This window comes from Henckelia pumila, chromosome 1 (assembly GCF_033568475.1).
Source record: "Henckelia pumila isolate YLH828 chromosome 1, ASM3356847v2, whole genome shotgun sequence".
Lineage (NCBI taxonomy): Eukaryota > Viridiplantae > Streptophyta > Magnoliopsida > Lamiales > Gesneriaceae > Henckelia > Henckelia pumila.
Genome location: NC_133120.1, coordinates 134,096,374 through 134,122,404, shown reverse-complemented (window position 1 = coordinate 134,122,404; position 26,031 = coordinate 134,096,374). Strand labels below are relative to the sequence as shown.

The 26,031-nt window shown below is 37.9% G+C and overlaps 2 protein-coding genes across 2 annotated transcripts; both read right to left on the bottom strand.

The window, feature by feature from the left end:
* Positions 1-14,479: 14,479 nt before the first annotated feature.
* Positions 14,480-18,436, bottom strand: LOC140874848 (uncharacterized). Its single transcript, XM_073278290.1, has 10 exons — positions 18,260-18,436; positions 18,087-18,158; positions 17,889-17,981; positions 17,487-17,568; positions 17,316-17,372; positions 15,929-15,993; positions 15,750-15,845; positions 15,520-15,606; positions 15,357-15,437; positions 14,480-15,279 (listed from the first exon to the last, which is right to left on the bottom strand). The coding sequence occupies exons 1-10, from the start codon at positions 18,356-18,358 to the stop codon at positions 14,587-14,589; spliced, it is 1,425 nt and encodes a 474-aa protein (XP_073134391.1). The 5' UTR covers positions 18,359-18,436; the 3' UTR covers positions 14,480-14,586.
* A 1,722-nt stretch (positions 18,437-20,158) lies between these two features.
* LOC140874043 (uncharacterized) lies at positions 20,159-21,698 on the bottom strand. Its single transcript, XM_073277322.1, has 2 exons — positions 21,039-21,698; positions 20,159-20,956 (listed from the first exon to the last, which is right to left on the bottom strand). The coding sequence occupies exons 1-2, from the start codon at positions 21,696-21,698 to the stop codon at positions 20,159-20,161; spliced, it is 1,458 nt and encodes a 485-aa protein (XP_073133423.1).
* Between the last annotated feature and the right edge of the window lie 4,333 nt (positions 21,699-26,031).

Sequence of the window (26,031 nt, the reverse complement as noted above, 5' to 3'; positions counted from 1 at the left end):
GAACTCAACAGGGTCCAGGTGTCTAAGAGGATTGGACAGGTGGCAGTTCGAACCATCCGATCCTAGTTCGGACCGTCCGAACTCCCCACCAGATTGAGGTGTCAAAATGCACTCTACACGTGGAATTCATGTTATGATTGGAGCCTCCGACCCCACTTCGGACCGTCCGATCCCAGGCCTATAAAAAGGGGTCCGAAGCTCTCATTTGGAATGTCAAGTTTCCTCTCCTCTCCCGGTAATGGCTCTATTTTAAGGGCTTCGGGACTTTTTTTTAAGAGTTGGAGTAGGAAATAGTATTTTTTTTATTGCGAACAGTGTTCGTAGTAGCGGCCGGGCGGCGGAGCTTTGGCAAGGCGTCCAGGGGTCGTAGCTAGGCTATGCCCAAGCTCTAGAGCATGCGACATCAGCGGGCTGACGACGGACGAAGGTATGGTTTTGGTTCCCTATAGGAAATAGGGAGTAGACTATAGTTTAATTAAGGCTTTTATAATAAGATTATAATGCATGAGTACTTTGCATTGTAGTGCGAACTATAGGCTTAGATATTAGAGCTGGTGTAGCTTGTATAGTAGTATTAAGGTACGTAAGTACAGACTGAGATAGCCAGATGAATATACATGTTTATGTGTTGCATAATTATGTGTTGCATTTTTCTCTGTCATGATATGAATGATATATTGTTCATGATTTGTATGAGGAATTTTCATAACATGTTGAGCATGTTATCCTTTGAGATAGCCAGTTGTTCCAGGGTCACTCAGTCCTAGGGTTGTTGTTATTATGCGATCGGGTGTGACACCCACTGGACCGATGGGGCAGCATGTGCAGTTTACCCAGGATGGTGATAGTCCAATATCGGGTTCAGTATGTGTGGCACCCACTGAATCTTCGGAGCAGAGTGCGCATACTGGTGGCGCCTATGTCCTGAGAATGATTTTCCAGATTTGATCCCAGTTTACCAGAGCATTCCTAGTTCATGATTGCATGCATCATATAGACCTGTATATTCAATACTTTACGTACTGGGCGTTAGCGCTCACGTCCCTGCTTTTATCTCGGACACCCCATTCGACGAGGCAGGTTTACAGGTGGACCAGGAGCGAGAGATTTAGTTGGTCGATGACCAGGAATTGGTAGCAAGAGTCTTCAGAAAAGTTTTAGATTAAGATTTTAACTGGTATTTATTCGATTTGGTTGTATTTAAGATTTAATTATCTTGGGATGTATATCTTTTACAGTTTCCGCTGTGATTTCTCTGATTTTGTGTAATTAAGTTTAAATGAATGTTTAAGCTCTTGTTTAGTAGGTGATCATGGCGCGGGTCACTACATCGGAGCTTTCGATCGTAGCCGTCCGAAACATGGAAAGCATGCGAAGATCGGAGTTTTCGATCGTTCTCTATAAATAGGGGTTCCGAGAAGATCATTTTCACACCAATTCCAAAACCTCTCATCTCCTGTAATGGCTCGATTTTAAGAGTTTCCGGACTCTTTTATAAAGAGTTGGAGTAGGTAGTAGTATTTTTATAGTTAGCGAATAGTGTCCGTAATAGTGGCCAAGCAGCGGAGCTTTGACAAGGTTTTCATAGGTGGTAGCAAGGTTGTGCCCAAGCTCTGGGGAAATCGACATCGGCGAGCTGAAAACAGACGAAGGTATATGTAGTGGCCCTGCATGGAATTACCTACTAACTTGAAACTAATAGCATGCATTAAACTTAATACAACAAAATGCCTAACAGAATAAAATGTTCGGAAACATAATCCATAATTTACATATCAGCTTAGTAAAACATATACAGGCTTAATACTGTAGTGATACAACCATATCGAAAAACTTAAAAATAAATATTATACATCTATATCGAATCCTGCTGTATAAATAACTTCTCAAGGCTCCTACTCCCTAGTCCTGCCTCGAACTACCAGCTCCGTCCATTCTGCGACCTGCCCCGTGGAATAGGGTGTTCAATATAACAACTAGGACGTGAGCGCTAACGCCCAGTACATAAACATGAGTAAACATATGTATATAATGCATGAAACATGATTACTGGTAAAGGGTCATCTGAAAAGTCATGCTCAGTACCGGCGCCACATGAGTGCTGCCACTACACGGATCAACCTCTGGGTGAAAGAGTGGGTGCCCGGTGAGCCAACTTGTGGCTAAGGGCTTTTATGACTCTATGTATAAACAATCTTTTGTTTAATATAATTTACACTTTTATAATGGCATTTACTTTATCTTTTATCATATTATTATGTTGTGACATACTATAAGATGTTTAGATGAAGACCTTGAATATACTATAGTGTATGTAAGATGTGGTAGCACATGGGGATGACTATCATGAAACACATCTTAAAGTCACTGTATATTCTAAACAGTTCCTAGTCGATTGAGCCGTCCGTTAATAAGGATAAGGATCGCTCGAGATTGAGACTAGCGTTTGCGATGCCGAGTACCACGTTTCATTGGTATGGAACATAGAGATGTTCAAAGCATGCAAATGGATATTCATATGATGAATGATCGAACTACCCTATCCGAACTTTCCAAGTGGTTATCACTTATCGAGTATATAAAGTCCGCGGTTTTGGTTGTACACCATTAGTCCTTACTACTTGAAACATCATTGAGACTCTATATGCTAGTACTGTATTTTGACTCGTTTACCGACTCTATTGGGGTCATCAGGTGTCGGGATTGGGTACGGTTACGACACATATAGGAGTCAATGCTTTGTTGTCAAGGATTCACCACATACTTGCGAGTGTGGATATCCTATGCAATCTGAGGAGATATTAGTGTAATGAATCTCTAGCCAGAGTACATGATGTGTTTTAGGTTACTTGGTTTCCTAGTAGCACATGCGATGTCACTATTTGATCTTCAAGATGCATTGCATAGTTATCGAATCTCGAACGACTCTCGATTTACCAATGGTTGTTGATTCGATCGGGGTATATGGATGAAGGGACCGTACTGTACGCTAACCAAAATCTATTGGTTCTTGCAGGCACTATCAGTGATACCTAGGAAATCATGGGGCGATGTTGCTAGGCGCTCTTACCATGATTCGATGGGCAAGTCGAAAATTGTTGTTCCGAGTCACAAGGAGTTGTGAGCCCACGTCTAGCTGTATCCCTGAACCATTGAGGGTCACACAAGTAATGGATTTTTAATCCCCGTTGAGATAATTAAATTTAAAGAGTTAAATTTAGTGAATAAAGAAGTGGGACTTCTTATTTAAAAGTAGAGGGAGTAAGATTTCCTAAAATGACATAGTGATGGACATTTTTGAAAACCACTGAATTCGGATTCAGAAAATTTATCTTGACTTTAAAAGATGCAAAAATGGTTTTTGTGCACATTGGTAAAATTGGTTTATCAATCTGAGTCACGATGAATTTTATATTAATTTTTGAACATGTGGGCTTTGCTTGTCAGGCTTGAACTTATGACTAATGGGCCCTAAGCTGTTAGCATCCCACATTATAAATAAGTTATTGCAGTACAGAAATTAAACAACATAGGTCATAATTTTCGAAAACCCTAGAGCTCTCTCTCTCTAGAGAATTCGGCCGCCCCCCTCCCCTACTGTGTTCGAAAATTCAGTCTGTGAATTTTTGAATTTGCAGACTGATTTAACAGATCATATCTGTTCTATCTCTTCGTAGAAACTTCTGATAGACTTTCTAGTGCAGTCTATCAGAGGGATTAAACTTCTGTTCGTGGACCTGATTGAAGAATTTTTCGTTCATCGGTTCCTGGGATATACAACAAGAGCAGATTAATCTGTTGGTGTCCATAATCTCGCTTCGAGATTTTAAGGTAAAATTTATATTGTTTAAGTTTTATATTATCAATTTTAATCGTAGGAATTTGATGCCCATATGGAATCGTTCCATATAAAATTTTAAAACTTCCGCTGCACCGGGTATTACTTTCTTTTTCGATCCGGAGAACGACCGTGTTCCAACAGTGGTATCAGAGCCAGGTTGTTCTCGGATTTTACGATTAAAATTTTATCGATTGTACAAAGCCTCGATTTTTCAGAAAAATAAAACGGAAAAGAAAAAAAAAACTTTTTTCCGGGGCTGCCCGCTGCCCGAAGGCAGCGAGCAGCGCCGCGTGCAGCCCTGCGCGCAGATGGGCTGCACGCAGCAGCCCTGCGCGAGCTAGGGCAAGCGTTGCCCTAGCCCGCGCAGCTGGGCTGGACGAGTCCAGCCCAGCGACAGGCGGGCAGCCTGGGATTGTCCCGGGCTGCCCAGAAATTTTTTATTAAAAAAAATTAAATTTTTCGTGAATTATGAATTCTAGCCCAAAATGGTTTTGGGCCCAGTTTTTTGCCCGATTGAAAATTGTTTCAATTGGTCCACGAGGCAATGAGTCAAAATTGTTTGAGCCCAAAAATTTTTTAAACTAAGAAAATTAATTTTTGGATAAATTTTGAATTTTGGAAATTTATAAATTTAATCCAATAAATTAAATCTTTAATTATTAATTTTAGTACAATTGATAATAAAATATGATTTTATGTATAAAATTGGATTTTATATGTAAAATATGATTTTATGGATAAACTAGATAAAATATGATTTTATATATAAAATAAGATTTTATGTATGAAATATGATTTTATCTATTTATATTTATTGTCATTGCATGATGTCCAATAAATTAATTTTTGAATTAAATATTATTGGATAAGGATGATCGATTGTCATGACCAATATTATAGGTGTATGTTAGGTTGTTTACATTTGGCTTTATTATTGATTTTTGAATTTTATTAATGGGCCTGGTTTATGGCACAAATTTGATTTTATCATTTGTAATAAAAGTTGGCTTGGTTTATGGCCCGTTCCCACCCCTATAATGTATCCCTTTATTTGTCATAGTAATTTATTGTAAATTCACTAGAAATAGTGAGAGATTTTGAAGATGGAGGTGGGACCAGCAAGAAATGATAAAGATCGAAGAAATGTAAATTGGAAGCTTAATGTAATAGGATTGCATTGCATACTTGCATATTACCTAGGATTGGACTTAGACTCGTGATTGGCAACCACGGGTCGATTAGTAATGGAATCGATCATCCTAAAATAATATATGATATTATTGTTGTATGCATGTTTAGACTAAAGTTTATGAATCCCGCAAGCATAAAAATTTTAAATGATGAGACAAATTTTCAAAATTAAAAATCACTCATTTTAAATATGATTTAAAATTGATATCAAGATAAATAAAGGAAATTTAAATATTGTTTAAATGTTCCTACCTTCCATCAACGATCAATGTATGAGATGCTACCCGCGGATACGGTCCGAATCATATTATTGGGGGGGCCCGTTCGTCGAAAAGCTGTACATTGGATCGACACATGTTGTAAGTTGGATGGAACTCCCAGGGGATTGGCTCATATTATTGGGGATCCACATGGCGACCGTCCATCACAACTTAATATTGATGGGTCATCTTGACTTGTCACAATAAACGGCGTCATATTATTGGTCCCTTATTGGACATGAGGTAAAAACATGGAGGTTGCTTTGGAAGCAATTGGGCTCTACCATTTGAAAATTATGGTTGACTGATATTATTCGGGACTATAGTTTGTCAATTGGACTCCATGTTCCCACTAAAGAAAATGTTTCTCGTCTTTCACTAGAGGGTAGTGAAATCGTTAAAATAGTGGGAGTGAGATTCATAAAATAAATTTCGCCTTATTTTATGTCTTAGTAAATCAATTAAACAATCACTGATTATTGTCTGTTTCTTTTCAGTATTTCATTAAGATGAATTCGCGCAATCCACTATTCCCTATTCTCGAACAAAACAAACTGACTGGCGCAAACTATACGGAATGGTTCCGTAAGTTGAAGATTGTCTTGACCTCGGAAAAATGTTCTACGTGTTAGAAAAATCTCCTCCGAAGGAAGCACCAGCTGATATAAGTCCGGAAGAGTTGGCCAAACTTGATAAATGGTGGGACCATGATATCAAGGCCAAATGCTATATGCAAGCTTCGATGTCTGATGAACTCAAGAGGCGATTTGAGGATACCATGAATGCTGCTGACATTCACGTACAACTCAAGGAACTTTTTGGGGCTCAATCGAGAGCTGAAAGGTTCGCTACTGTAAAAGAGTTAATGACGTGTCGCATGCGTGAAGGGACTTCGGTCCGTGATCATGGGGTGCGCGTGATTTGGCTCATTCAGAAGTTGGTAACGCTTGAATTGGTATTGGAGCATGAACTCAATGTGGACTTATTACTTCTCTCTTTTCCTTTATCGTTTGACGGTTTTGTGGTGAATTTCAATATGAACAAGATAGAGGCCTCCCTTGAAAAGATGATCAATATGCTTGTAACTTATGAAGCCACTTTAAAGAAGGATAAACCGGTTCTCTTGGTGGGCTCCTCTTCTTCTGCTAAGAAGGGGCCAAGTACAAAGGGTAAGAAACGTTCTGCCCCATCCAAGAAAACCGGACCCGATAAGAAGAACAAGACAAAGGCTTCAAACATGGAAAAATCCAAGGATGTTTGCCATCACTTCAAGAAACCCGGTCATTGGAAACGTAACTGCAAGGAATATCTTGAGCAGTTGCGAACTGCGAAGGGTATGTTTTATATTGAAATAAATGTTTCACTTAATACTACTTCTTGGGTATTGGATACCGGATGTGGTTCTCACATTTGCAATGATTTGCAGGTGATGACAAGAAGTCGCAAGCTTAGGATGGGTGAGACCCAGCTGAGGCTCGGAAATGGTTCTAGAGTTGAAGCCAAAGCTGTGGGAGACGTTTATTTAATTTTGCAGAACGATTTTAAGTTACTTTTGAGAGATGTTTTATTTGTTCCAGACTTGATTAAAAACATTATTTCTGTTTCTATGCTTGATAGAGATTGTTTTTCTTGCAATTTTGTGAATGGGATTTGCAATATTTACAAGAATGAATGTTTGATTGGAAATGGACAACTTGAAAATGATCTATATAACTTAAAATTAAAAGACGTTCCAATAAATTATGTTGATAAACCGGTAACAACGAACAAAAGGAAAATCGATAGTTAAAACCCGGCAAACCTTTGGCATGCTAGGCTAGGTCATATTTCCTCAAGGAGGATGAACAAGCTAGTGGGAGAGGGCATGTTTGAAATGTCTGATATTAACTCTCTACCTACTTGTGAGTCCTGCCTGAAAGGAAAAATGACTAAATCTCCTTTCAAAGGAAAACTTGAGCGTAGTCAAAATCTATTGGATTTGATCCATACAGATGTTTGCGGACCATTTAGTATTGGTACAAAATTTGTTCACACCTACTTCATTACCTTTACTGATGATTATTCTAGGTATGGGTACTTATATTTGATGAAATATAAGTCTGAATCATTTGAAAAGTTCAAAAAATTCAAGGCTGAAGTAGAAAACAAACTAGGTAAGAGTATTAAAGCACTTCGATCGGATCGAGGTGGAGAATACTTGAGTACCGAATTTTTGAGCTATCTAAAAGAGAATGAGATTCTCTCTCAGTGGACTCCTCCTATGACACCTCAGCTGAATGGAGTTTCGGAGCGTCGCAATCGAACATTGTTGGACATGGTTCGATCTATGATGAGCTTCACTGAGCTCCCACCTTCGTTTTGGGGCTATGCTCTTGAAACGGCGGTATTGTTGTTGAACATCGTCCACACTAAAGCAGTGAACAAAACACCATACGAGTTATGGAATGGCAAAGCTCCTAAGTATTCGTACTTGAGGATTTGGGGATGTCCTGCTTACGTGAAGCAGACAGTGGGAGATAAGTTGGATAGTCGATCCACCTTATGTTATTTTGTAGGGTATCCGAAGAATTCAATCGGATATTATTTCTATCATCCTACTGAAACAAAAGTGTTTGTTTCAAGGAATGCCACCTTCTTGGAGAAGGAGTTCTTATTGGATAAGAAAGGCAAGATGATGGAACTCGAAGAAATTCTAGAAGAACCCGAGATACAAAATAATGATCCTACACCTCAGGAACCATTGATTGACACACCTATTACTAGAAGATCCGAGAGGACTTCTAGGCCTCCTATTAGATATGGTTTTCTTCTTGAAGGGGATCAAAGTGAACCCGACATTGGATGTGATCCAAGAAACTTCAAGGAAGCAATTTCTGATGCGGATTCGAACTTATGGCTTGAAGCTATGCAGTCGGAAATAGATTCGATGCATACAAACCAAGTTTGGACTTTAGTAGATCCTCCCGATGGAATTGTTCCAATAGGGTGTAAATGGATCTATAAGAGAAAACTTGGGCCTGATGGAAAGGTACTGACCTACAAGGCACGATTGGTGGCAAAAGGTTATACTCAAAGACAAGGAGTTGACTATGATGAAACTTTTTCACCAGTCGCAATGTTCAAGTCCATAAGAATCCTTATTGCCATAGAAGCATGGTATGACTATGAGATATGGCAAATGGATGTGAAGACTGCATTTCTTAATGGAAACATTAAGGAAGAAATCTATATAATGCAGCCCGAGGGATTCACATCCATGGGAAGCGAGCATAAGGTATGCAAGCTTCAGAGATCGATCTATGGTCTCAAACAAGCATCAAGAAGTTGGAACCAGAAATTTGATGAAACAATAAAGGATTTTGGTTTCATCAAGAACCCGAAGGAACCGTGCGTGTATAAAAAAGTAGTTAAGGATGCTGTGACATTCTTAGTACTTTATGTTGATGACATCTTACTCATTGGGAATGATGTAGGGATGTTGCAGTCAACAAAGATATGGTTATCAGGTAGATTCTCGATGGAGGATTTGGGTGAGGCGTCCTATATTCTAGGGATACAGATCTATAGAGATAGATCTAAGAGAATGATAGGACTTACTCAAGCTACCTACATCGACACTATATTGAAAAGGTTTTCAATGGATGAGTCCAAGAGAGGACATCTACCTATGTGTCATGGAGTCTCTCTATCCAAGTCTATGTGTCCCAAGACTGACGAAGAGATAGAAAAAATGACACACATACCATATGCGTCAGCCATAGGGAGTATCATGTATGGGATGATATCTACCAGACCGGATGTGGCATTTGCTCTGATTGTCACGAGCAGATATCAAGCCAATCCCGGTCAAATGCATTGAAAAGCCGTGAAGGATATTCTTAAGTATTTGAGAAGAACTAAGAATGTATTCATGGTTTATGGAGGAAGAGAACTGAAATTGGAAGGTTATACCGACTCTAGCTTCCAAAGTGACATGGATGACTCGAAGCCAACCTCAGGATTTGTGTTCTTGCTCAATGGCGGTGCTGTCTCTTGGAAGAGTTCCAAGCAGGACACCACAGCGGATTCCACCACTGAGGCAGAATACATTGCGGCATCAGCTGCTGCTAAAGAGGCCGTTTGGATGAGGAATTTCGTCCAAGAGTTGGGCATTATTCCTGAAGCTGTTGGTCCAGTCCCGGTGTACTGTGACAACACGGGTGCCGTTGCTCAGGCAAAGGAACCAAGGTCTCATCAAAGATCCAAACACGTACTGAGGAAATACCACATCATCCGGGAGGTCGTGGAAAGAGGAGACATCACTTTCGAGAGAGTGGCCTCTGCAGACAATATCGCTGATCCACTTACTAAGCCCTTGCCAGGACCATTATTTGACAAACATCGCGAAGCAATGGGACTACGTAATATGACTAGTTGGCTTTAGGGCAAGTGGGAGATTGAAAGAGTGGGTGCCCGGTGAGCCAACTTGTGGCTAAGGGATTTTATGACTCTATGTATAAACAATCTTTTGTTTAATATAATTTACACTTTTATAATGGCATTTACTTTATCTTTTATCATATTATTATGTTGTGACATACTATAAGATGTTTAGATGAAGACCTTGAATATACTATAGTGTATGTAAGATGTGGTAGCACATGGGGATGACTATCATGAAACACATCTTAAAGACACTGTATATTCTAAACAGTTCCTAGTATATTGAGCCGTCCGTTAATAAGGATAAGGATCGCTCGAGATTGAGACTAGCGTTTGCGATGCCGAGTACCACGTTTCATTGATATGGAACATAGAGATGTTCAAATCATGCAAATGGATATTCATATGATGAATGATCGAACTACCCTATCCGGACTTTCCAAGTGGTTATCACTTATCGAGTGGATAAAGTTCGCGGTTTTGGTTGTACACCATTAGTCCTTACTACTTGAAATATCATTGAGACTCTATATGCTAGTACTGTATTTTGACTCATTTACCGACTCTATTGGGGTCATCAGGTGTCGGGATTGGGTACGGTTATGACACATATAGGAGTCGATGCTTTGTTGTCAAGGATTCACCACATACTTGCGAGTGTGGATATCCTATGCAATCTGAGGAGATATTAGTGTAATGAATCTCTAGCCAGAGTACATGATGTGTTTTAGGTTACTTGGTTTCCTAGTAGCACATGCGATGTCACTATTTGATCTTCAAGATGCATTGCATAGTTATCGAATCTCGAACGACTCTCGATTTACCAATGGTTGTTGATTCGATCGGGATATATGGATGAAGGGACCGTACTGTACGCTAACCAAAATCTATTGGTTCTTGCAGGCACTATCAGTGATACCTAGGGAATCATGGGGCGATGTTGCTAGGCGCTCTTACCATGATTCGATGGGCAAGTCGAAAATTGTTGTTCCGAGTCACAAGAAGTTGTGAGCCCACGACTAGCTGTATCCCTGAACCATTGAGGGTCACACAAGTAATGGATTTCTAATCCCCGTTGAGATAATTAAATTTAAAGAGTTAAATTTAGTGAATAAAGAAGTGGGACTTCTTATTTAAAAGTAGAGGGAGTAAGATTTTCTAAAATGACATAGTGATGGACATTTTTGAAAACCACTGAATTCGGATTCAGAAAATTTATCTTGACTTTAAAAGATGCAGAAATGGTTTTTGTGCACATTGGTGAAATTGGTTTATCAATCTGAGTCACGATGAATTTTATATTAATTTTTGAACATGCGGGCTTTGCTTGTCAGGCTTGAACTTATGACTAATGGGCCCTAAGCTGTTAGCATCCCACATTATAAATAAGTTATTGCAGTACAGAAATTAAACAACATAGGTCATAATTTTCAAAAACCCTAGAGCTCTCTCTCTAGAGAATTCGGCCGCCCCCCTCCCCTACTGTGTTCGAAAATTCAGTCTGTGAATTTTTGAATTTGCAGACTGATTTAACAGATCATATCTGTTCTATCTCTTCGTAGAAACTTCTGATAGACTTTCTAGTGCAGTCTATCAGAGGGATTAAACTTCTGTTCGTGGACCTGATTGAAGAATTGTTCGTTCATCGGTTCCTGGGATATACAACAAGAGCAGATTAATCTGTTGGTGTCCATAATCTCGCTTCGAGATTTTAAGGTAAAATTTATATTGTTTAAATTTTATATTATCAATTTTAATCGTAGGAATTTGATGCCCATATGGAATCGTTCCATATAAAATTTTAAAACTTCCGCTGCACCGGGTATTACTTTCTTTTTCGATCCGGAGAACGACCGTGTTCCAACACTGGGTGCAACCATACTCGTCTAGTACACCAAAGTAGTCAGACATACATGTCCCCGCCGTCGCGGTACTCTCAGTGACAGACTATCGAGTATAGATCTGAGAGGCTCTATAATCAGGTATATCAAGGTATAGGCTCAACGTGTATGTGCACATGACATATGAGTATAGAAAACGGTAAAACATACATCATGCCACATAATAATGTCAAATAAATGCAACATATAAACATGTATACTCGTTGGAAATCTCAGTCAATGTGTACGTACCTCTAGGCTAGTTCAAGTATAGTAGGATCCTAGGTTCTAAGCCTATATTCAAAAGTTCACCGTATCACTGCACAAGTTCTATAAGCCTTAGCTAAGCTAATAAGTACTCCTAAAACTTAAATAGATTCCCGGACCATACCTTCCTCCATCGTAAGCCCTTTGGAGTCGCTAGTTCCGGATGACTATAACCACACCTTGGTTATTCCAGAACTTCTATTATTACCGATAGGGCCCTCAAGTGTATAACTCACACTATATAACTGAAGAAAGGAAACTCGGAAATCGATATGAAAATTCTGAATCAGAAATCCTCTATTTATAAGCAAATTTTCCAGATACAAACGTTGCGTCCGTTCCTGCATGTTCGACACTTGTCAAAACTTGTAGCTTAGTCATCAAGCCACCTCATGTCTGCCTGTCTTTAAAGGATCGTTGCGTCCGTTCTGAGGAACGTTGCGTCCGTTCGGGTCGGGAACGTTGCGTCCGATCGCCAAAGGAAGATCCGTTCATCAAATCATATTTTTAGTTTTGATTAATCATGTAATTACTTAAATCGAGATGCGGGTTACTACAGTATAGCTCTAACTCCTTATAGAAAATATGGAGTATGCGATAGTTTAAATAAGGTTTTTTGAGCATGTTAGATGATGCATGGTTATTATGAATTTTAGTGTTGTTGATAGGCTTGGAATCCTAGATGGATGCTTCTAGGACTGCCTAGTAGATTAAGGTACGAAAGTACTGTTCAAGATACCCTGACTGAGTATGCATGTATTATATGTTGCATGATTTATATGTCAGGATTTTATCTGCATATATTATGACATGTTATTATGCTGCATGCATGATCATCTTGAGTTTGTATCCTTGTTCCTGTAGTAGGGTGTTTACCCTATCTTGTAGTTCATGGTTGGACACATGGACTTGTCTCAGGTCACCATCAGTTGGGTTTGTAGCTCACCTCCTGAAGCGACGGCACAGCGTGCTACCTACCCAAGGCCCTCGTTTGTTCTTGACCTTGTGTCTTGGTACCCGTACAATTGCATACATGCACATATATATTGTATACTCATACTCTCATACTGAGCATTTTATGCTCACGTCCTCGTACTGTTTCTGAACACCAATTCGACGGGGCAGTTGCAGGTAGTTCTCCTAGATATTTGGATATTTGGGTGGTGACCAAGGCAGGATTGCAAGGTCGGCCACTAGGTTTTATCTTACTGGTATTAATTTATTTATTTAGTTTGAGTTTTCGCAGTATATTTCTGATTATGATAATCTATTGTTTAATTGCATGCCTAAGGTTTTTATTATTAGGTGATTACGGTGCATGTCACTACAACTCCATTCTGATTTGGGATGTATATATATGTGTTCAAACGTTGTAGGGGCTTTTTCACGAATTGATGTGTCTCTAGGCTTCATATTCGATCTGATACATCATATCTTGATCTAACTACTGAACCATCACAATCCTTCATCTTGTTAATTCAATCTAAGGGCCTTCAACTGCCGCCATGTCACACATTCTAGTGGCATATACTCGACTGCCACATCACTCAATCACTACCACAACATGCACAATAGTATATAGGGAAAATTGCATATATCATCCATGTGAAATCCCGTGTTCGCTGATAACCCCTTGTGAAATTTTTTTGAGCTAAAAACCCCCTGTGTTTTCGGATCTGTAGCACGCGCACCCCTCCTGCTGTGTTTTGTGGCTCACGCGCTGATAGATGCGAAAATGCAAGGGTTTTTTATAAGTTTTGTCCAAAATACCCTTAAATCATACCCATTCAGTTCGACCATTGAACTCGTCACCTTCATCTTTTCCGATCACGACTCCGGTCAGCCGTATTTCCGACATTCCTAGCTTGATTTAGACTCCTCTTCACCTCCCCTACAAGCCTTGACATTTTTCTCTTCATTTTTTCCCCTCAATATGTCGAGCTACAACTCCAATCTTACGTTGGTACTCACCACGAAGCCGATTAGTTTTCCTTAATTTTCAACCAACTCTGACCACCAATCTTCCAAAGAAACCCCAATCTGTGACCCTCTCTTTCATACGAACAAAACACACACATCAATTTTCCCAATTCGTACTTTCTTTGGGAAGATAAGATATGGGCAATTTCGTCATTTTTATGGTAAAATTCTGAATGGTATGCTTGTGCTACAAATCCGAAAACACAGGGGGGTTTTAGCTCAAAAATATTACACAAGAGATTATCAGTGAACCCGGAATATCGCAAGGGTTATATATGCAATTTTCCCTAGTATATATATAGAAATAGAAAAATTAAATCTTTTTGTGTAGGACAACTCGCACTTCCCCACGGCACAAATTGACCCTTATACATCAATATCAATTAATTAATTTTTCGTTCACCCAAAATCGAATACTTAGCAAATTAATATTCCAAAATATCTACTCGAAATATAGATTACAATTTTCAAAGCAATTTTGGATTTAATTGGATGAATCATCCTCAATTAATTTTCGAATACTGACGGGCCTAGAATCACATTTCTTCAACAAAATACAAAAATTAACATGAAAAGCATAAACATTTCCTAGATTCTGAAACAAAGGAAATCAAGCACATAAAAAAAAAAATCGAAACACAAATTATATAAAATAAAAAATTTAGAATAAAGTAATACAAGCAACTTTAAGTGAAGTCGCCCACCAGAATTTGAGGAAACAAAAAATTAATGAAAACATCTAGATTCACACCCACGAGGATGCCCCTCCTAATCCAACATCTAATTGTGATAGTGCAGCAGGATCAACTTTTACATGCTTCTTGTTCCTCTTATAGATAGTCATACTAATCACATCGCTCTCCCGATCATAATCTCGAAATATTTGATCATGACCAAGCCTCTTAAAACCAGCCTCCGCTGGAATTTCAGGCTCAGCAGGAGGAAAACGGTTGGTGAAAGGAGTTTCTGAGTCCCCAAACGCATTTAAGTTGTCCCTTTTTGTTAATTTCCTTGATTTCTTTCGTTCCAAAGTACTGTCCACCTTCACACGATCAAATTTCTCGTCACCGGTCTTCGTACGAATTCCAGGTGTATCTGTGGCAAAAAGATCGCCGAAAGGAGTTTCTGGGTCGTCCACCACGTTCAATTTATTCACCTTACTCGTTTTTCTTGACTTCTCGTCTTTTTCATCTAATTGTCTCTTCTTGCTCTGAGAGGCCGCATTTTTAGTGTCTTTAAGGCGTGTATTCATGGTCACATTCATGGTCTGGGCTTTACTTGAGTTTTTGTTTCTCGATTCATGGCTTGTTTTCACCTCATCTCGAATTCGAGATACTATATCCTGTGTCTTCTCAGTAGACTCATCGATCTCCTTGCCAAGAATTTTGTCAATTGGCTTGGCATTCAAGATGTGCAAATTCGGTAGCAGATACTTAACCTGGTGGAGAGTTGTTCAATTTTAAATCTCAAATATTTTGAAGGTAGGAAAACAAGAATTCTGCAAAACATACGTACCTTTTTCACTAAATTTTCTTTTTCCGCTACTGGATTTCCTTGAAGATTTAAGTTTTTCAGGCTAACCAATGGAGCAAGCTCCTATCATGAAACGACAACCAGACAAGTTGTAAAGAAGATGACAATCAAATTGAGCCAAACATGATAGTCAACCAAAAGTTACCTTTACATTGGACCATTTGGATATCAAGTTGTTCCCCAAGTCTAGATTCTGAAGTTTTGTGATGCGGGAAATCTCACTCGGAATGGTCTGAAAGGAGTGCCAGAAGATCTTAGAACTTGTTGAACAAAACCAAGAATCAAACGAAGCTTGAACAAAGGTGAGTGGTATGATAGGGGGTCATGATTCAATAACTCAAAACTTAACGACCAGAAACCTGCTTAAACTCATACCGTGATCTCATTATGAGCAAGGCGAAGCTCTTTTAACTCAATACAGGACTTCAGCGATGACTCGATTGTTTGCAATTGACAGTTAGAAACAGAAAGCTGTACAGAAAATGATGATAAGATTCACAAGTACTTTGATCTATAAACAGATTCTGATGACAATAAATTAGCAATACACATACTTTAGTGATTGATTTAAGTTTGATTAAGGATTCACCGAGCGAACTGATTGGATTCCTGGAGATAACTGCAAAGACATTCAGAACAAATGTGTGCTTAAACTTGAATTATTATCTGTCAGTGTTCTATATGAAAGCTTGCAATTAATTTAATGTTATGATCTAATCGTGAAAAAATCATCGCATGCATACTCACAGCAGATATGGTTCTTACCAGAGAAACAGTCAAACAGATTATATTCAAATTCTTCAAGCAAAGTAGTTAATTTAGAAAGAGCAATCAAAGAGTTCATAGGATGTTCTTATAAAGACTCAAACTTGGTAAGATGCGCAAGAAACTATATGTTTAACAGTAAAGAAACTAAAATTTCCAAAATTTTAACATTATACAGAAGAACCTACTTGGAAAACAACTCTCTACAGCTTTGCACGAAAAGAGAACTGGAGTTCCAAATCATAAACATAAGAGGCCATCATCCCATAACTTATACAGCATTCATAGTTATCAAAAGCGCAAGGCGCATTAAAGCGCTCAGGTGTCCTGGGGCTTAAAGCGCAAGGCGCAAAGCGATGCGCACGCTTCACAAAAATAATGCGCAACACAAAAAATATTGTAAAAAGAATAATATAAAATCAATTTATTTTCAAAAATATGAAACATGAGATATCAAATATCAAAATCATCCTCTTTTTCATCTTCCAAGTATCAAATGCTGAAATGCGAGGGCAGAGGCAATGTGAGGCAGAGGCAATGCAGGGCAGAGGTGACATGATATTGGGGTTTCCTCTGGCTCTATTTTTTTAATAAATAGATGAGAAATCACACTTTTAATGGGTAATTTATCCACTGGCAGAAATGTTTTAAACAAAAAAAACTGTTTTTCTATGAAGCGCTCTTAAAGAGCAAAACACAAAAAAGCGAGAAGCGCAAAAAGCACACAAAAGCAAACGCTTCATGGAAGTCGGGCGCTTTGGAGTGCACTGAAGCGCAGACTGTGCGCTTCTTCGCTGAGCTTAAGCGAGCGCTTTGTGCGCTTTTGACAACTATGACAGCATTGCAACATGCAGTCAAATTTATCAGAGAAAAGCACAACTAACAGTTGAGATATCCTTTTGGAAAGATTATTTATTCTTCTCATAACAGAAGGGCAGAACAAGAGGGGAGGCAAAGGAAGAAGTAAGCAAATTGAGGTTTGTGCACAGGAGAATATTAATTTATTATTTTCAGATTGTATATCCTTTGCAGCATTATCCATATTCGGAAATTCAATATTGAGCAATGAACGGAATGTGAAGCAAAAGAAAAGAATCTGGCAGCTTATTTAAAACTAAAAGATCAAAAGGCTACATGAAATGGCATGTTAAACACAAATCAGGAACTTGCAAGTACCTAGAGTATTCAGTTCTTTCATCTGATCCAGGTTGCAAACTGAACTGATCTCATTATCTGCCATACAAGTAGAAAACAAAGGACGGTGAATAAATACTTAACACATTTCTACCTCACATCCATTTATCACCAACATAGCAAGTTGTTGTCACCAACTGCCAAGAAACTTACCATTCAAAATCAAAGCCCGTAAGCTCACAAGAGACCTCACCTCATTCATTGATCTAAGCTTGTTTTTCCCAGCATTTAACACCTGCCACAGAAAAGACCAGGAGAAAATTAAAACTGTAACAAATTATCTCAACACGAAGCTGAAAAACTTTGCCATTGGTATTAAATCTTATCAATTTGATCACCAAAAATATTTCAAAGATCGAAGCTCATTTACAATGATTGGAGGCACAGAAGCCAGTAGACATATTAGGCAATTCAAAACCCAAATCAGCCAATAGTCATATTAGTACAAGCGGAGAGCATAAAACACAAAATAATTACTTAAATCTAAATAATATACATTGAGACACAACAAGAGTGACGACAGTCAGATGGTACTGGTCTTTGGTCTCTACTCACAGTTAGTTTAATGAGGGCTTCGATCCCTTTCAAGCTCTGAAGCTTGTTCTGAACAACAGATAACCACTTCAGATTTACACATAACTTCAACCCCTGAAGGAACACAAAAGATTAAGAGAACTTGGTTGAGGATGCATCAATCTCCGGCAACAGAACAAAGAGAAAAAATAAGTAAAAACTGTATGGATGAATCAGTACCTCGAGGGATGTCAAACTGTTGAACCCAAGGTCGAGTCTTTCCAAATATTCGAATCCACTCAAGCAAGAAACCTGTTAGAAACCTCAAGAAAATCCATAAATCAACAAAATGAGTAACGAATCACGAGATGTTACTAAATGGGTCTCCCGGAAACACGAAGAAAAAGCATTACATCAGAAAGAGCTCTGTGAGTAAGAGCGAGAGACGTGATGGAGTTGGCGTCACTTGCATGATTTTCTTGCAAAACTTTGTCGGAGCTCAACACCGCCATGTCTATCTTGAATTCATTTCAGCTATTTGGTTTGCCCTAAATTTTAACAAGGCTAGCTAGAGGTGGAATCTGGTTATGTTAATCACGTTACCCTTTCTCCGTTCCCGTAAGCAAAAATTTATTTATTTAGCAAATCCGTATAAAGTCTTTTATTTTTTGAGAAATTAAAAAATAAATTGTAATTCCTTAAATTTGAACTTAAACTCAAATTTGGATCTAATAGCATCCGACCCCGTAAAAATCATAATTGTCACAAAACCTCCTATAACAATTTAATAGATTAATATGTCCTTGAATTTTTAAAATTTTTGCACACAGCACCCCTCCGACCCATGTTGTATATGCACAAGCTGTGAAACAATTATTTATGATATTTTTTGCTTTCTTACAACATGTTTGGATGCATTTTTTTCAAAAACTTATATCCTTAAATCTTCGTTGATCTTCGTTCTTTGAAAAAAATTTACATTTAAAATCTTGAGACATCATTCCAGATATCAATATTGGTGAAAACTTTGATAATATCACTTTGTATCAATATTTAATGATTTCTCAAGATTATGTACTATAACTCTAAAATAATATTTATTTGTCCAAATGTCTAATACTGTATTACGATTTTAGTCCGCTAAGTTATCCAAGATGAGATTTAGTCCTCTAACTTTCATATTTTTGCAATTTTGGTGCTATTCCGGCCGAAAATTTTTTAAGTCTCCAAAAATTGATTATTTGGCATTTGAATTTGCCTACTTGGCATTAAAAATATAAATATTTTAAAATTATCTTACTAGGATCCCACCTATTTTCCACATATTGGCTTTTAGAAAATTAAAATCCACATCTATAAATAAAAGAGAAACAAATCTCATTAACGTAAATAAAAACTGCGTACTCTCAAAATTGGATTTATGTAAACCTTAGAAATTTTCATCCTTTTCAAGGCCAAAAAAATTCATCTTCCAACTAAAAAATTTGAAATACCGAAAAATTCTTTAAGACTATAATATTGTTTTGATCCATGTTTGTATGCCAAATATGGTAGAGAGCTATTATTTTTTTTTTTTGTAGATTATACGATGGTCTCTGATACTGTTGAGTGTTTTATGGCCCCTTTACTTGGTCTAAGAATTGGAAAAAAATATTTTTTACTCAAGATTTTGATTTCTATTATTTGGTACTCTTAGCCAAGAAAAAAGGGATATTTCATTTTTTTTTTAATTCAAACAAACCATCTGCAACACTTTTTTTTTTTTCTACTTGGATTTCACTTCTTGATCAAAATGTATTTTTTTTATTGTTTTTAAATGGAGTGTATTTTTATTTTACAGGAGATATGATCAGGGGCGTATCCAGAGATTTTAAAACTGGTGGGCAAACTTTGTCTCTATGTACACTTAATAAACATATAAAAGCAATATGCACCATATTATATTACCTCAAGTAAACAAAAATGAAAAGTATAAACATAAACAATAAAAATATATTAAAATCCTATTTAAGAAGTATCCTATGATTCTTCAAAATATCAAATTTGTCAATAATGAACTCTGTATCAATAAAAAGAGAAATCTCCCTCTCGATATAAAGAACCATAGAATTGGTTAGAAATTCATTCTCCATTTTATTGCGAATTGGTGTCTTGATAAGTTTCATTCCAGAAAAAGCTCGCTTTGTCGTTGCCGTAGAAACTGGAAGAGTCAACAACAATCGAATCAACCTATCAATCAAAGGATAAATATGTGACTTTTTGGTCATAGCCAATGTTTGACACAAGTGATGAAGAGAATCAAGTTTCTGAAATTATGTGTCATGAAGCACATCAAACTTATAATGATCCAACTGTCTTTTCAAATCTTCTCTTTCTTCTCCAGTAAAGTCTTGAAAATAAAACTTATCAGCCAGATAACAAATAATTTGAGGTGAAAATGATTTGAACTCATCGGCAGGACTCAAAGCATCACTAAGAGCAAGAAGTTCCATTGCATTCTCGGAAAATCTATCATTCAACTCCATCAACTGAAAATCTATAACAACATTGAATATATCAAAATGATAGTGATCACATATTGTTATATTATTCTTTTGCTGATAATGACGTTTTGTGCCTTGAATATAACGGTCATCTAAATCAGGCACATCAATATTATTACTTTCGCAAAAGTTCACAACAGTCCAAAGAAAACTTTCCCATCTATCATCTCGCATCTCTTGAAGAACCGATTTGGTAGTAGACACCAGATTCACGGCACTCAAAATATCTATGTTATTCTTTTGTAATGCTTGACACAGCATATCCGATACTCCCAAAACTTCACGCATCAAAAGCAAGATAAATGCGAACTCAAACGATTTTATATCCAAGTACAAACCTCTAGCCTCTCCACGAATGTTACTATTCAAACCTCCATCAATAAGATCTTGAATCAGTGTACAAATTGAACTAAACAAATCAATCAATCTTCGTACAGAGTAATAATGTGAGCTCCAACGAGTAGCTCCAGCTCGTATTAAAGAACATTCCTGATTTGCTCCAGTACCAGTCTCAACTTCCCCTGATGTAATCAAATCATTAATTTCGGCTTCTCGAATTGATTTCAACTGACAATGACGTTTTGCAGAAGAGCCAACAAAATTGATAATTGAACTTAGTTTCGAAAAAAAAACACCACACATCATGTACTTCTTTAGAAACTGCCACTAAAGCAAGTTGTAGTCTGTGGGCAAAACAATGAACATAATAAGCATGCAGACAATCTTTCAAAAATAAAGCTTGTAGTCCATTCCATTCTCCACGCATGTTGCTGGCACCATCATACCCCTGCCCTCTTAAATTTTCGACGGAGAGATTGTATTGATTTAATACATTGCATATTTCTTTTTTCAAAGTCAATGCATTTGTATTTTCAACATTCACAACTTCAAAAAAGCGTTCTCTTATGAATCCATTCTGATCAACATATCTTAAAATAATAGCCATTTGTTCTTTATTAGATCCATCTACGGATTCATCGACAAGAATACAAAACTTGGCATCACCAATTTCTTCCCGAATTTTGTCTCTAACAGTGTCAGCAATAATTTTCAAAATCTCTTGTTGAATCAACGGTGAGGTATATTTGGCATTTCTGGCTGCTTTTTCCAGAACAATTTCACCAATTTCTGGATTTAATCTTCCTAGCAGCTTTATCAATTCAGTATAGTTTCCACGATTTGTAGAGTTTACTGATTCATCATGTCCTCTAAAAGCACATCCTTGCATCGCTAGAAACTTCACACTTTCTATAGAAACCTTTAGAAGCAACCGATTTTGTTCGATTTCTTTTGAAGATTGTTTTTGCATTCTTCTATCAATATGTTGATTTAAATTTTTCAGATCTCCCCATTTTCTCATAGCAAAACCATGTCTTGAATTACCTTCTCCTTCATGTCGTTTGAAAGGACAATTTTTACAATTGACTCGTGATGCGATCATGGATGGCTCGCATGCTGATAAAGTGACTAAGGATCCGTTGGAGATGCCACGAGGACCGGTTACGAGAGGCCGAGCTCAGAAGTTCAAGGAAGCACTTCAATCCTTGATGTTGAAGTCGCAAGAGGGCGTTGGATTTCTTGATATTCAATTCGGAGGTAGTTATCACCTTATTGAGGTCAAAGGAGGTCAAGAAAGTGAAGAAATTGAAGACCTTGTTCGCAGGCCAGGTGCGCCCGCGCCCTTATTTTGCGAAGAAGAAGCGCGCCTGTGCCCCTTGATCGCGCGCCCGCGCTTACGGATGCCAAATTGACGAAGAATTGTGCGAGCTCTCGGCGCGCCCGCGTCTTACAATTGGCGCGCCCGCGCCTTGCCCTGCGCAACAAAGGCGCGCCCGCGCCTAGCCCTAGCGCGCTCGCCCCGATTATTTTACATGCACCGAAGGTGTTTTGTGTGTGTGTTCGGGATTTTTAATATTTTGGCATTATTTTGCTTATTTTAGGTCTTTTATTCCTACTAGGATTTTTAATATTTTTGCATTATCTTTCAATATTTTGGGTTGTAATATAAATACTACAACATTCATTATTTTAAGAACAATTAAGATTTTCAGATTATTGAATTATTCAATACAAAATTCTCTCTAGAATTTTATCAAAGCTTTTGCTTTACCCAAAATCAAACTTATCAAAGTTTCATAGCTTTGTGGCGTTTGTCAATCGATTTTCAATTGGGTTGTCAAAGACAGGTTCCTTTGAAGGTCTAATTGAATCTTTGATTGTTTTCTATCGTGAATTCTCTGTTGCTAGTTACAGGTTCAACTAGAGGTGGAGATTCCAAAATTCTGTTACTTGTTTCAAAGTCGGGACAAAACCTTTGAATTCTTTTGTTATCGAATTGAGGTGCGATTCATTGAAATCGTGTTGCCTTTCATACAGAAGATTCATATCATTTGGTATCAAAGCAAAGGTTTTGATTCAAGTAAGTCTATTCTTTTTTAATCTATATTCTTTCTTCGTTCTTCGTTCATCTTTCCTTGTTCTTCGTTCTTCATCTCTCTCATCTCAAATTTCTGTGTCTTTCTTTCAAACTTGTTACCCAAGTCTCGTGTCTTGTGCTACAAGTTATAAATTCAAAAAAAAAAGAGAAAAATCAAAAAAAAAAAAGTCAAAAAAAAAAAAAATCGGTCAAAAAAAAATTTTGAAGGACCGAGAAAAAAAAAAAGCTTCAAAAAAAAAATTATAAGAAGCAAGATAACTTGTGGACAATTTTCGTTCTTGTTCATCCTTAGGTGCAAGTCAAAATTTGAGCATCCATAAATTTCTTCTTCTTGTTTTTGTCAATCTTTGAGAGTCGATCTTCGAGCGTCTAAAAGCTGTGAATTTGAGAGTTTTATTCACTTTTACACAAAGCTAAAGTCTACTTAAATTTTGAGTGGAAAGAAAAAGAGTGTTTGAGTGATTCGTTTGGAGTGAACTGTGAGAACTTGTGTGAGGAATTTTATCACTAACCTTTTCTTGCAGGTACCATGAATCCTAATAAAGATGCTAGTGAAAGTGTGAACCAAGGAATTTCCAAGGTTCAAATGGATGCATTGATGGGGCAGTTTACTAGGGTGATGAGGTCGGAGTTGGAACCTCTTCATGAGCGGATGAGTAGATTGGAGGAGAGTAGTGGTAGTGGAAAAAAAAATAAAGATAGGAAGGGGAATAATTTTGAAGAAGATGAGGAGAGTTTTGATGAGAATTGGGATGGGGAGAGGAGAGTACATGGGGGTAGACATAGGCGAGAAGCAGTACGGGGAAAATATGCGGAGAGGAGTAAGGAGGATGGAAATATTAGTAGCATTAAGATGAAAATTCCAGCGTTTCATGGGAAATCTGACCCAGAGGCGTATTTGGAGTGGGAGAAGCGCGTGGATTTTGTGTTTGATTGCCATCACTATTCTGATCTTAAGAAAGTGAGGTTGGCAGTGGTTGAGTTTGTAGACTATGCATTGATCTGGTGGGATCAATTAGTGACCACTAGAAGAAGGTGTGGGGAGCCGCCTATTGAGACGTGGGAGGAGATGAAGCGTGTCATGAAGAAGTGGTTTGTGCCTAACTATTATTATCGTGACATGTACAGGCGATTACAAACTCTGAAGCAAGGTCCAAGGAGTGTGGAGGATTACTACAAGGAGTTGGAAACCACGATGATCCGGACCAACATTGAGGAGGATAATGAGGCTACAATGGCCAGATTTTTGTGTGGATTGAATAGAGAAATCCAAGATCAAGTGGAGCTTCGCCACTGTTTTGATTTGGATGAGATGGTGCAGACGGCCATGAAGGTGGAGCAGCAACTCAAGAGGAGAGGAGCTGGTCGACTTCCTACAGGTGGAGGATCGTCGACTTCTTGGCGTCCAAACGTTGCAAAACGGGAGGACAACAAGCCGGTGTCCAAACCAAAATTTGACACCAAATTGGAGGCACCAAAACAAGTGAGTAAAGGTACACCTGAAACTACTAATACTCATTCTAGGGATATTAAATGTTTTAGATGTCAAGGACTTGGTCATATTGCCATTCAGTGTCCTAATAAAAAAATTATGATTATGAATGCTGGTGGTGAGATTGAGTCGGAGAGTGAGGAAGAAAATTATGATAATATACCTGCGTTGGAGGATCCTGATGAGGAGGGATATGATGCGGTGGTTGGAGAATTGTTAGTGACTAGGAGAGTGTTGAATGTGCAACAAAAGGAGGAGGAAGAGACTCAAAGGGAAAATTTATTCCATACTAGATGCTTTGTGAATAACAAAGTATGTAGTGTTATTATTGATAGTGAGAGTTGCACTAATGTGGCGAGTTATGAGCTGGTGGAAAAGTTGAGTTTGCCTGTTATAAAGCATCCTCAACCTTATAAATTGCAGTGGTTTAATGATAGTTCTGAAGTGAGAGTAACTAGGCGAGTTGTGGTACCTTTCTCAATTGGTAAGTATGTAGATGAAGTGTTATGTGATGTGGTGCCTATGCAAGCTTGTCATATTTTGTTGGGTAGGCCGTGGCAATTCGATAGGAAGGTGATACATGACGATTTTAAAAATCGTTATTCTTTTACCTTGAAAAAGGAGCCTATTGTATTGTTACCGATGTCTCCAAAGCAAGTGTTGAAGGACCATTTGAAAAAGAAAAAGAAAGAAGAGGCCGGAAAAAAGAGTGAACAAAAAAGTGAGATGGCCTTAGAAAAAAAAATGAGAAAAAAAAAGTTGAAAAAAAATTGAAAGAAAAGAGGCCGATAAAAAAATATACATGGCCCAAAAGAGTGAGTTGCGAGAGATTCTACATGAGCATACTCCACTTGTGTTGATTTTCTATAAGGAGTTTCTCCTTAACACAAGTGATATTGCCGGAAATCTTCCGAGCAATGCTGTTTCTCTTTTGCAGGAATTTGAAGATTTATTTTCGGAGGATTTGCCTTAAGGATTACCACCTTTGAGGGGAATTGAGCATCAAATTGATTTTGTGCCCGGAAGTGCATTGCCGAATCGTCCAGCCTATAGGAGTAATCCGGAGGAAACAAAAGAGCTACAAAGGCAGGTAAGTGAACTTCTTGATAAGGGGTTTGTACGTGAGTCTATGTCTCCTTGTGCTGTACCTGTTTTGTTAGTGCCTAAGAAAGACGGTTCATGGAGAATGTGTGTTGATTGTAGAGCCATTAACAATATTACCATCAAGTATAGGCATCCCATTCCTAGACTAGATGATATGTTGGATGAATTGCATGGTTCTAGCATATTTAGTAAAATTGATTTGAAAAGTGGTTATCATCAAATTAGGATGAGAGAAGGCGATGAGTGGAAAACTGCTTTTAAAACCAAGTATGGCTTGTATGAGTGGTTAGTTATGCCCTTTGGATTAACTAATGCACCTAGCACTTTTATGAGATTAATGAATCATGTCTTGCGTGCTTATATTGGAAAATTTGTTGTGGTATACTTTGATGATATCTTGGTGTATAGCAAAAATTTGAATGAGCATGTTGAACACTTGAGAATTGTGCTAATCACACTAAAGGCTGAAAATTTGTATGCTAATTTGAAAAAGTGTATGTTTTGTACAAAAGAACTTGTGTTTCTTGGTTTTGTTGTGAGTGCTCAAGGAGTCAAGGTTGATGAGGAAAAGGTAAGTGCAATTCGAGATTGGCCAATGCCTACTTCTAT

What these genes read in the sequence shown, in the direction of transcription:
- LOC140874848 (XM_073278290.1), bottom strand. Translation starts at nt 18,358, where the DNA reads ATGGCGGTGTTGAGCTCCGACAAAGTTTTGCAAGAAAATCATGCAAGT. An exon ending in ACGGGCTTTGATTTTGAATG is followed by an intron (nt 17,373 to 17,486) that starts GTAAGTTTCTTG and finishes CTTGTATGGCAG; the next exon opens with ATAATGAGATCAGTTCAGTT. An exon ending in AAGAAAATTTAGTGAAAAAG is followed by an intron (nt 15,280 to 15,356) that starts GTACGTATGTTT and finishes ACTCTCCACCAG; the next exon opens with GTTAAGTATCTGCTACCGAA.
- LOC140874043 (XM_073277322.1), bottom strand. Translation starts at nt 21,698, where the DNA reads ATGCAAAAACAATCTTCAAAAGAAATCGAACAAAATCGGTTGCTTCTA. An exon ending in TAGTGGCAGTTTCTAAAGAA is followed by an intron (nt 20,957 to 21,038) that starts GTACATGATGTG and finishes CGTCATTGTCAG; the next exon opens with TTGAAATCAATTCGAGAAGC.